Source organism: Hyperoodon ampullatus (genome assembly GCF_949752795.1).
Source record: "Hyperoodon ampullatus genome assembly, chromosome: 10".
NCBI lineage: Eukaryota > Metazoa > Chordata > Mammalia > Artiodactyla > Ziphiidae > Hyperoodon > Hyperoodon ampullatus.
The window spans coordinates 77,114,538-77,127,270 of record NC_136923.1 but is presented as its reverse complement, the minus strand read 5'-3'; the positions used below and the strand labels follow the sequence as shown (position 1 = coordinate 77,127,270).

General features: G+C 41.1%; 1 protein-coding gene across 3 annotated transcripts in view; it reads left to right on the top strand.

Annotated features, from left to right (window-relative positions):
- Positions 1-7,512, top strand: part of CYP39A1 (cytochrome P450 family 39 subfamily A member 1) — a gene marked incomplete at both ends in the record, with an annotated part of 64,303 nt that extends 56,791 nt beyond the window's left edge. For all 3 annotated transcript variants that reach the window (XM_079712543.1, XM_079712542.1, XM_079712541.1), the window contains 2 exons: positions 3,743-3,830; positions 7,441-7,512. In XM_079712543.1, the coding sequence (XP_079568669.1) occupies positions 3,743-3,830; positions 7,441-7,512 (160 nt within the window). The remainder of the gene's footprint in view (positions 1-3,742; positions 3,831-7,440) is intronic.
- Between the last annotated feature and the right edge of the window lie 5,221 nt (positions 7,513-12,733).

The following is a 12,733-nucleotide window of genomic DNA, read 5'->3' as shown; positions in this document are numbered from 1 at the left end:
TGTCACATGACACATTCAAGCCCCTGGGTGAGCCAGTTCCTCGTTTCTTCCTGCTCGGTCCACTCCATTTCTCATCGCCTCACCTTCTACAGGGAGTAGACCACTTGCAGGCCCCTAGGCATTCCAGGGCCCCTTCCAAGTCTGTGCCTTGGTTACCCTCTGACTGGAGGGACTTCTTCCCTGGAACGGCCCCACCTACCCTGCCAAATGGACCCTTGTACTTATTGCCGCAGTGCCTCTCCTCCAGGGACTGGAGAGGAAGGATGCCAGGCACCCTTTCCCCAGGGGGCTGAGTTCAGAGAAGCGCTCCCGTCATGGCAAGCTAAAGTTAGAGAAGGGCTGAAAACAGAGTTCTAAGAAAACAGGATTTGTTTGGATAAAGGAGAACCTTTATCCAAAAACTGTTTTATAATTTCCACATGCAAAATTAGCAAGCATTTTTCTAGTGCTGCCAGGTAACCACTGAATGTCGGGAAGTCACTGCTTATTCTACCAAACACAAAATATCAGTTTAGTGAGCTCATCTAATTTACTTCTAGGAAGGGTGCTAAGGCCTGAGAAGGGTTGGCTGTTTTATGCAAGCGGGAATGTTAATGTATCATTCTACACGTGGGTACTCGTTGCCACCTTTCCCGTTAGATACGGAATTCGCGGCCTCCATGAAACGCTTTCTTCACAGGGCTTTGGAGATAATCACTCTCTTTTCATTGTCCTACCCCTTTGGCTACTTCTTCTCAGGCTCCTTTGGTCATCTTCCTCACATTTCTAACCTCCAAATTTTGGACTGCCCCAGGGCTCTCTCCTCAGATTTCTTATTTTTTTCTATTAAACTTGTTCCCTAGGTGACTTCATCCTATCCCTTGGCTTTAAATAATTGTCTGAATAGTGATGACTCTGTATTTATATCTCTTGTACCTCCAGCCCTGACTGAATCCCCACCCAACCACCAGGCTCATCCCCAACCTCCACTCAACATCTCCACTGGATGTCTCCAAGGCACTGGTCTATAGCAGGCTGCACTGAACAGGTCCAAAAGTGAGCTCCACAAGTGCTCTTCCTTTGGCCTTCCCCACTGCTATATCCTTGCGTTTCCTCAGGCCAAAAACTTGGAGTCGTCCTTGACTCTTTATGTTCTCCACATTTGTCATGCAAACCATCAACCATCCTACAAACTATATACAGATGCTAACCATGACTCTTCCATCATCCTGGTCCAAGTCACCACTTTCCATTGCCTGGAAGATTATAATGGCTTCCTAATCAGTCTTCTAGCAGCACATTATAGTTTATTCTCAATGTAGCAGCCAAATGATCCTTTTAAAACTTAAGTCAGATTTGTTTAAAATTGTCTAATGGCTTGTCTCACAGAACAAAATGAAGTCTTTAATGTGCCCATAAGGTTAAGGTGATAGTCAGTCATTCTGTAGAGAATCTGAAGAATAAACATTTGGATATATCTTAAGGAAATTGGACATGGTGTGCCCATCACGGGCTGCTTTGGAAAGATCAAGTCCCAAGGACAACCATCATGGCCAGAAGTGGACATCCTAATTTGTTAGAAGTTTGACAGAAACTTAGTTGTGAGAGATTCTGAACCTGCAAATTAGCAAAATTGCTTTTTATTAGAATCGCTGCTAACTTTGATCTGAATCAATAAAGATTGGGATGTTGTATTTCATAGACATTGACACTCAGCTGGAATGAATTATCTTTAGCATTTCTAAGTAGGTAGGATTAAATTTGCATCACAAATATTCGTGAAGAATTGATCTGGTATCCAAGTAGGTCCTAACAACACCTGGAGTGGTCCAGATTTCATTTGAAATAAAATATAGGCAAGATGTTTCAAGAATACCAGCCGGAAATAAATCTAATTATCTGATATGAATAGCAGATCATTCATATTCATTCATTCATTCATGCAATCAGCAAACACTGAGGATTCAATGATAAATAAGACATGGTTCCTGCTTTTGTGAAGATGGTAGTCTATAAGGGGAGAAAGACATGAAAACAATTAACTGTAATAGAGTGGGCTTGTAGGATAAGTATGTTAGTTGAGGGATGTTAAAAGTGCCACAGAAACATAGAAAAGGATGGAAAGGTTAAGGAAATTGAATCTGCTTTATGGAGGCATCACCTTCCATCATCTATTCATCTATTCAGCCAACATTAGTAGGCACCAGCAGAGCCCTCTGCACTGTGTTAAGGCCCAACAATATAACCCCAGGAGAGGGATGGCCAATAAGCCATCACAGCTCAGTGCAATAGATACAAAGGCTGAAATGTGCACTGGGAACCATGGAATGGAGAGGAAGGACACCTCAGCCCAGAAGCAAGAGACCAGGGAATGCCTCCAGTGGAAACTGAGCCTCAGGCAGGGGAAGGGCTTGCAACAGAGAACATCGGCATTCAGGGAACTCAAGTATGCAGTGTGGCAAGAGCACGGGTTTCAAGGAGGAGCTATGGGGGAGAGGAGTCTGGAGAAATAGGGAGAGAGCAGATCTTCAAGGGCTGGCGGTGTTCCCTGTGGCATTTGGAAGGAAATGAGAAGCATTGACAGGTGGTATGTGTGTGTATATATGCATGTGTGTAAAATGAGGAAACAGTGATAGATTTCTGTTTTAGAGAGTTTACTCTAGTGGGAGAGTGAAGGATAGAGTGGAGAGAAGTGACACCGGAAATAAAGCAACCAATCTGGAAGCCCAGGTGATTCAGGAATCCAGGACATAAATAGATGATGAAGACCTACACTGGGGAGCAGTGGAGGGACTGGAGATAGGGGATAAGGAGAGGGACTGGGGAAACATTTGGAAGATAAAACACCTCGGTGCCTAAGTGGACAGGAAGGGGAATGGAGAGGATTGGGTCTGTGATGATGAACAGTTTTCTGATGTTGGACTAATCATACTTATTAGGGGCCACTCCCCCTAAAATGGTTTGCCTTCCCTAAGGAGAGCTCAGAACAACCCACTGGGATGCCAGGAGATGTAGCAGAATTCCATTTACACTTTTCTCAGTTTTTAAATTTCTATGTATATGTGTCTACAAAGTCAACAATAAACTAATATGGTTGTATGCTATACAATCTGTAAATAAATGATTATCAATATATTGTAGAGTATGCTCAAACATTTTATTATGAGAGGTGTATGATCAAAAAACTTGGAGACTGAGTGCAGGATTACAAAAGGAAAAAATTTGGTAGTTATGGGGAATTTTAGGTGCCTACAGACATTTAGGCAGTAACTTCCAGTGGGCAATAAGGGTCTAGATCAGACAGGACTGTCCAATGGAGCTTCCTGTGATCATAGAAAAGTTCTAAATATGTACTGTTCAGTATGGTGGCCGGTAACCACTTATGGCCATTGAGTGCTTAAAATGTGGTTAGTGAAACTGAGGAACTGAAATTTTTTATTTTGATAAATTTAAATTTATTTAAATAACAGCCACATGTAGCTACCAGTTACCATATTAGACAGGACAGATATAAAACTTAGGAGAGAGACCTGGGATCTCATTCATTAAGTGCTTCCACTGGCTAAGCATTTTACATACATTTTAAAGCAATGTGATCATCCCAACTACCCTTCTTTACTCTATCCTTTTAATAATACAAGTTTATATTGCAAAGAAGAGCACATTTGCTGTGAAATATGTGTAATTTATAGATATTCTTTATTGGTAGATATTTATGCATCTTTTACAACCAAGCACCAATTTTATTTTCTTTTTCTTTCAGGTGGCTGGCTCTGTTGGAGATTCAAATATTTATTATTTTAATATTGTATTATTATGACTGTAGTCTTCTAGACCCATTGCCAAGACAGGTAAGTGTTTTCAGAATTTTGAATAGCATGACTTTCAAATCTGATATAAACTCTAACTCTTTGGTTTTCATTACTGGGGATGAGCTGACTGACTTCCTCACTTAGACTCATCTTAACAGATGATCTCTGCAGACTGAGAAGATACTCCCTTAATTCCAGGTCAATTCTATGTGCCCCATTATCACAAGACCAGGACCTAATAGTAGCATTTCCACCACTTAGTGTTAGGAACTCCTCAATGAATTTACCAATTTTAACCCTTTTCCCAGGGAAAAATAGACATGGCCTTGATGTTGGGCTTGTTTCCCTAGAAAGGCATGTCTCTGGGTCCAAAAGTGAACCATGAGTTTTGGAGGCAAGTCAGAACCCTTAGTCCATTTGGAAAGCAATGGCACAAAGGAAATGAACCCACAGTAGAAACAGTGAACATAAATGAAAAGGCCATGACCTTTTCTGACCTCTGACCATTGGATATCTCAATCATTTAACTCCTCTGTGTTGCTATAGTTCTGTTATCTTAGACCAATGGCCCTCAAACTGGTGTGAGCATCAGAATTACCTGGGACGGGGTGCTTGTTAGAACATGGAATCCTGGGCCCTAGCCCTAGAGTTCTTGATGAGTATATCTGGGGAGGGGCTTGAGAATTTCTATTTCTGACAAGTTCTGGGTGCTGTTGATGCCTCACTTTGAGGACCACTGTGCTAGGAAACAAGGGAAAGTTCCATTTAATTCCAAATGTTTGGAAGTCCCTTTGAAAACTCTGGATAAAAAGGTGTTATTTAAACTGAGGGTGAAGCTGAGAAATTAATCATTGCAATCTCAGGGCTATTCACATAGCACTTTGTGCTATGATTTACTCTTGATTATTAAGGGCTAATATATGGAGGGATACATAAAACTCTTGGGTGACATTTCAGTAGAAATTCTGTAAGTGTATAAATGACACAGAAAATATTATATTACTCACAAATATGCACATTTCAGCACTTTGCCTTGATTTCTTTTGCACTTCTATTTTGAGTACAAGCAACAGTGATAAAGAGCTCTCAAAATCTGACGATGAAGGGGAAATCAAAACACCCTTCACAAAGGTTTTCCGCTGAGTACAGTTTTGTTGGCAAAATGAAGACTGAAGCCAGGATTTACAGGCACCAAATACTAGTTTCTGATCCTCCGAGATAGATGTCACAATTTTGCTCACGACTGACTCAGCATCTAACCATTTTCCCACCAGCAAGAAGACACAGGAATGCCTTTTCACATTAGAAGGATGTCATTTGTCAAAACCATGTGACACCTAACTCTGGAGATCAGTCATTTTGACCAAATCCTTAGGCAGGATTTTTCCCAGCTAGGAATTCTATTAGTTGTATTTATTATACTTTTTTAAATTTTAATTTTAATTTTTTTAATTTTAAAAAATATTTTTGAAGATATTCACCATGTATTTCTTCTTTAGGGCTTTATTTATTTATTTATTTATTTTTATTTTTATTTTTGGCTGTGTTGGGTCTTCGTTTCTGTGCGAGGGCTTTCTCTAGTTGTGGCAAGTGGGGGCCACTCTTCATCGCGGTGCGCGGGCCTCTCACTATCGCTGCCTCTCTTGTTGCGGAGCACAGGCTCCAGATGCGCAGGCTCAGTAGTTGTGGCTCACGGGCCTAGTTGCTCCACGGCATGTGGGATCTTCCCGGACCAGGGCTCGAACCCGTGTCCCCTGCATTGGCAGGCAGATTCTGAACCACTGCACCACCAGGGAAGCCCCTATACTTTTTTTAAAAAACATACATCCTATTTCTGTTTTGACCCCACTAAGAACATTTTTCAAAGAAATGTTACCTCAGTTTGTAAAAAATACAAGTCTGAGAGAATTCTCATCTCAAAGGGCATTTCATTTCACAGTTTCTATTTTAGAAAGGTCAATTAAAATTATTTAATTATTGGACTTACTTATGTTACCAAGTTGTGAAAGCAGGTGATCAAAAAATACAGGAAATGACCTTCCAATTACCAAGCTCTTGTAGGAGGGGGATGGGTTGCCAGGGCATGTTCCAGACACTCTGTTGTCAAGTGCAGGGAAATCACAGGACTTGGAAACCAGCTCCCCCAAAGGAATATACTTGCCAGAAGAGCAAAACTCAAAGGCTAGCATCCCCGTGATTTTACTTTTGTAACAGTGTTTTATTTTACCTCAAACGGTGTGAAGAAAGCAATTTAATCTTAGTTCTCTCCCAATAAGAACCAAACAATTAGGAAACATTACAAAACTTTCCAGGATCCGTGATTGGTCAGCCATGTCCAGTTGCTGGCAATGGGGACTACTATTCCATTCTGAGCATTCATAAGAAGACCCACTTCACTTCTCTCCCAAAAGCAAGCACATTTTTTGCCAACACAGTGGGGTTTTATTTGGTTGATTGGTTTTGCTCTGCTTTACCTTTGGGGGTAGGGGCATGGATTCTTAGAAAATCTCACAAAACCTATGGATCCCCTTTCTAGAAAAGTACACACCTCTTCATACACACAAAATTGTGACTGCAATTTCAGAGAGTCCGTGGAAGTTCTGCAACTCATTCTGTCAACTGTCCTAAGAATCCCCTTGGGGAGGAGCCCTTTCTTTCAAACTGATGACAAATAAACAGATGATCTAAATTGGATTGCCCTCCTCCTTCGTCACTCTTCCCCCAACCCTCAGGGCTGACAGAACAGGTTCCTTTTCTTATTCAAGCTCCTAAGCTTCAACAACCTCTTTGTATTGGATTGGCCAAATAGATCGTTCGGGTTTTTCCTACGGAAAAACCCGAGTAAACTTTTTGGTCAACCCTATATTCTTTGCAAGGAACCGACCTCCCCTCACCCCCCCACACGTTCACCCCTTGTTCATAACTAAGACATAACATAACGTATCAGAACATCTGGAACCACAAAAGATCCTTATGGAAAATTGTGATCTTAGGTCCCCTGTAATAGTGGTTCGCACCGCCAACACCATGTTTTTTCTGTTTTGTTTTGTTTTCGGTACGCGGGCCTCTCACTGCCGTGGCCTCTCCCGTTGCGGAGCACAGGCTCCGGACGCGCAGGCTCAGCGGCTATGGCTCACGGGCCCAACCGCTCCGCGGCATGTGGGATCTTCCCGGACCCGGGCACGAACCAGTGTCCCCTGCATCGGCAGGCGGACTCTCAACCACTGCGCCACCAGGGAAGCCCACCATGTTGTCTTATGAACATCTATAACATGTGGCATAGAGGTCTCACCCAGCGATTATACATGAAGTGTCACAGACTGGGGGCCAGGAATGTAGAAAGAGCTTTTATTAAAGGACACCCTCTTTATCCAGCTATAAAGTGAAAGGTGGGTGGCAGGCCCATAGCCCTGGGGTATGTGAAACTGTGAAGAGGCTGCTGTTAGAATAAGGGAATTGCCTCCTTTGCTGTCCCTTGAACGGAGGGCTAAAATTGATGCTTACCATGGAGAACTCATCAAGCAAAACCTTCCAGTCTTTCAAACCTAAGCTCTGTACGTTTCAGGAACAATCACATTGAATAAACCTTAGGTCCAAACTGTTGGCTTATGTCCCTTAACTTCTATATATTCTGCATTTCTGCTTTTAGAGTTCTCTCCATTTGGTGGGTGTCCAGCAGCCGGAAGGACAATGCCGAATTCAATTTAAACAAAGAAAATGACGTCTGCTGGGCCTAAGGAGGGCCAGGGCCTTCTGGAGGAGTGACTGCCCCCCATCCTCTAGCCTGGCAGCACCTAGACCTGAGTTTGACTAAAACGTATCACTTAATTTTGTTTAAGGATTTAGTTCAAGACAATGTCCAGATGGGATGTGTGTTTGGTGTCTCAAGAGTAGACCAAGAATCTGACATCACTCTATATCTATTGATATAGAGACCCCAATACAGGGTTTATAGAAAATGTTTCCATGATCCAAAAAGAGGCATTTCTTAAGAAGTTGGAATTTGGTTTCATGCATTACTGTATCAAAACTTTAAATAGAAATAATGTCACTTGAATGAAAATTTTACTATATTAAATTTACTGTGAAGACAACATACTTAAACTTCTATTTTGCAAAAGGCTAAAAGTCTTAGACTCTAAAAAGTATTAAATAATGATTTCTGGAAAATTGCTATTTTTCTTAATATGATTCTTAGCTCTAGCAATTGAAATTCTTAAACCGCTATTAATATAATTCTTTATTAAACATGTCTAACACTAAAAGTATGAATAATATGATAGCTTTCTAACACCTATGAAGTCAGGGATCATGTCTGACACTCATTTCTACACTCAACTATGCCTAGGACAGCACCTTCTCTATAGGACATATTCAATACATGTATGTCGATTGGTGTACTGATGTGTATTTTAGTTAAGATAAAAGCACTCCTTTGACTCAAGGTGTTTGTAATTGTAGTTTGAGATAATATTTTTCCTAATTTATAGAAACTCAAATGAAGTGATGTGTCAAGGCAAATAACAACATTTCAATCTATTACTTAAGACTTTTGCCTGAAATGCTTACTATGAAATCCGGAAAAGAAATCCTATCATGTTCAGGGAAAATATATGATACTAATAACAGCATGATCGGTGATGTCATGATTTGTCCTCTAACAGTCAATGAAATGCCGCCTACCTCCTTGATTTCACAATAAGTAAGTTTTGGAGTGCATGTTGTCCTCTGGATTATTTGCTCCCCTGTGTGAGAATTATCTGGTGGGGTTGATAACGATTGCTTAGTCAACTATTTCCTACCAACGAGCAGATGACTCCCTAGGAGAAAATTAAGTACTTTGGAATGCATTAACTCTCCGGGACTAATATAGTGATTTTGAAGCTTAGCTAGCAGTTTACAGCGTAGCTTAGCAGGCTCGGAGGTCTGGAGACTGAAGGGGCTAAAGAAAGCAGTTTAGAATCCACAGGAGATCTGAGAACGGCAGACAACTACCTGGCGGGTTCTTCTAAATATGGCAGGTATGTTCCCAGGGAAGGCTTGTCCTCCCCCAAGCAGCTGAGGCCCACAGCCATACACTGTATTTGCAAGTAATAGACACTTGAGCTGAATTTGCACACCCTCAGGGCAGTGTTTATTTCCTTATTATTGCTTGGTAAGGATGAACCTTAGCTGACAAGTTCATGCACTTTAAAAACACAGTGCAGATGCAGGAGGTCTACTGACCTTTGAAATGATACATGGTGAGATGAATATACTTGGAGGTCCCTATTTTTATTTCCTTAGCCTGGGATTCTATATTATGTATATGAATATAATGTATATTCATATATATATGTAAAAATACATACATTGGTATACATTTATATGTTTTAACTTGAGTTTTCCAGAAAGCAGAGTCTGAGACAGACTTGTGTGCAGTGCAGATAGTTTACCTGAGACGTGCTCCCAGGCAGCAGAAATAAGGGATCGGAAAGAATACACCATAATTGAGTTATGTTATCAAGGTAGATGTCCTAGCCCCTATTTCAGAGGACAAGCAATGAGGGGTGGGGGGACCACGTTCAAGTGTGGGCACGTGAGGGGTGGCTGGAGTGCTGGTTAGGTGACGTGCATGGAATTCTCAGTGTAGTTTTGATCATGTTTTCATACAAATGTGAGATCACCTATATGCAGAACATCCTTGTGCAGGCAGCCATCACGGCATGTGTAATTATTAATAGTAACCCTCTTTTTTCTCTTGTCCCCCAACAGGCAGGGGCACAAATTATAACTTCATTTTTACTTGGTAGCCTGAAACAAGGAAGAGCTCACGTATTTACTGACAGAATTGCAGAACTAAATGGTGGTGCCCTTGGAAACTTGTAATTAAAGCAGGAAATGGGGAAGGAGGGGCCATTAAAACTTAAATTAGGAAGTCACTGCTGAAACTTAAGTGTAAGCATCTAGTTAGAGTTTCGTGCTCATTAAAAGGCACGTCCTTTCAAGATTTTAATTTGGAAAAAAAAGGAAGTGTCTTAATCTATTCAGGCTACTGTAACAAAATACCATAGACTGGGTGGCTTATAAACCACAGAAATTTATATCTCACAGTTCTGAAGGTGGGGAAGCTCAAGACCAAGGTGCCAGTATGGTTGAGTTCTACTAAGACCCTCTTCCTGGTATAGTCAGTAATTTCTCTATGTCCTCACGCGGTGGAAGGGGTGAGGGGTCTCATAAGAATAACCATCCCATTCATGAGGGCTCCACCCTCATGACCTAATCGACTCCAAAAGGCCCCGCCTCCTAAACCATCAACTTTGGGAGGATTCAACACGTGAACTTGGGGAAGGCACAAACAATCAGACCATAGCAGGAAGTAATCCTCCACCGTTGCTTAACTTTCTAAGTAGACTAGTAGAGGTCTAGCTATATATTTTGCTCTAAAGGAGGACCCTGAACAGCACTTGGAAATGCAGATGAATCCGGCTCTTGGGGTCCCCCATCTCTTGATGAAGCAGCCAGGAGCCTGGGATTGTCTCTGTAAGCATCCACACAGGAGTGGACCATGACACATGACTTTCATCAGCACTTTTGTTTTCAAAATGTTTTTAGAATAAATGTCTCCATATTTCTCCATTCATGTTGGGTTTGGGTAATTAAAATGAACTTATTAGAGTTTTGTTGTTAGTTTTTAAATCTTATTTTTTGGTATTTTAATTAATGGCTATGGGTGGTTACTGACAAGGGTACAACTTCTATAAGCTATTTATTTTCCTGATAAGATGCCTATTACATTCCAGAAACCAATAATGTGAGCTTTTATCACTTGAGCAATTACTGTGAGTCAGGCACTTTGCTAAGCCCATTTCACTCACCCACTTTTATTCTCACAATAATCCAGTGTCACGGTGGTTTCTATTATTATGATCCCTGTTTTACAAATGACAGAGATCGAGCTTGGAGAGACTGGGTGACATACTTCAGGTCACCCAGCTAGGAAGTGGCAGAGGCAGGATTTGAACCCAGGGAGCCTGGCCCCAACACACGTCCTCATAACACTAAATAGTGCTACATCCTTCTTAAAGAGAAAATTGTTACCCACAAGAGACAGCACCATTGACTTTGTTGTCATCATAATCTACACTCTGGGTTCTCTCTTAAGTCTTAGGGAAAAAGTGGCTAATTTGTTGTATAACCTACATTACAAATGGAAGAGGAAAAGGACTCCTGTTGTACGCCAGTTTCCTTCCTCCTCAGCTTCCTTCTCTGGAAGCCCCCAAATACCACCCCTCCTTGTGAGAATTATGCAATAGACCAGCCTAGGATGAGACCTAGCAGATGTGACAGGGGGCCATTCACTCTTTGAAGAAAAATATCTGATAAAAATGCATCTTTTTAGTGAGGGCATATAAATGTAAATGTTGAACAAATGTTATAAATTCTAATGCTATATTCTAGCATGCACTGTCTATTCACAGCAATTAGCTTTTTTTTTTTTTTTTTTTTTTGAGCAGTGTTTTACCTTGTTCCTTCACAAAAATAGCCCTGGTCATTAGAGACCCAGTAGGCCATAGAGTAAGGAATATATATGGATTTTTCTCTTCTGGCAGAGACAGGAACTAGATGAAATCTGAACAGTCTTAGTTCAAGCTTTGTCTTCAGGTGACTTGGAATTTGCAGAAGAAATAACCTTTGGGGAAGGTTATTAACTCATGTAAGAGATGTTAAACAATTATTTTGAAAAGCACTTAAGGGAAGGGGAGTGATGTTTACTTCAGATGCCTGTAAACTCCCCTTTGATTTTTATTGCTGTCGTTGCTGGAGGGGAACATGTTAGAATCATAATACAGAAGGAGGGAGATCAGCCTAACATCCTGGCTTTGCTGCTTAAGAAGCTGAAATCCAAGCGGGAGAAATGTCATGGTATGTGCACTTGTTCGATGTTCCATGACTAGCGAAGACAACCCTCTGGGTGAGATGGTTTAAATGAATGATTCTTTGAAGACAGAAAAAAATGGAACAAATGAGTAAATTTCCAACTTCTTTTGGCAGCAAAACTTTTCTTCCTACAACACATTAGTTTATAGATCTCCGGGACAAAAGCAGATTAAAGCTGATAAATCCAACTCAGCATTTAGTTGAGTATACTTCATTGTTTGCAGGATGCATTACACACCTCCTCAGAGCCCTAGGGGTCAAAGAAGCACATTTTGAAAAACACTGAACTAGATAAACCTTGAGTGTTAGGTGCTTCCCCAAATTTCGCAGTGCCTTGACAGTTTCACAGGGTCATGTGACCAATTTGGGCCAATGGGATATAAGTAGAATGATGAGTGGCGATTCCAAGCTGAAGAAAGACATCAGGATATATATTGTCTTTACTTCCCTCTTCCCTGATGTTGTGATGGAGGAGACATGCAGCAACAAGAAGGCAGAGCCTCCATCAGCCTAGGACCCTGAGTGTCAGAGAGGAGGAAAGAGCCCTTCCCATTGTCTGCACGGCTGTACAGCATGAGCAAGAGACACTGACGTTTGCTACCACAGCATAAATTAGCCTATCCGAACAATCTCAGAAATGGAATTCTCTAGTTCCTGTTCTTTTTTTTTTTTTTTGCCTTTAGTCTTCTTTAATCTCATATCTTTCAGAGGAATACACAGTTCCAGCGTGCTGCATTCCAGCTCAAGAGTGGCAGTGGATTTTACTAAACTGACTTCACGGATATGCTATGCAGTAACATTTTTTTATGGTCGTAACATTGCAGTCAAAATTATATTTTGGCTGCTGTCCTTTATTTTCTGAGCAATCAATTGGCTTATTAAATAGAAAAGGGTTCCCACACAAAATAATTCTAAGTGAGTCACATAGGTTATTAACTCATGTAAGAAACGTTAATAACAACCAGTTTATGTTGAGCACCTACTGTGTATGAGGTAATTATAGGGAATAGAGCGTAGAGGTT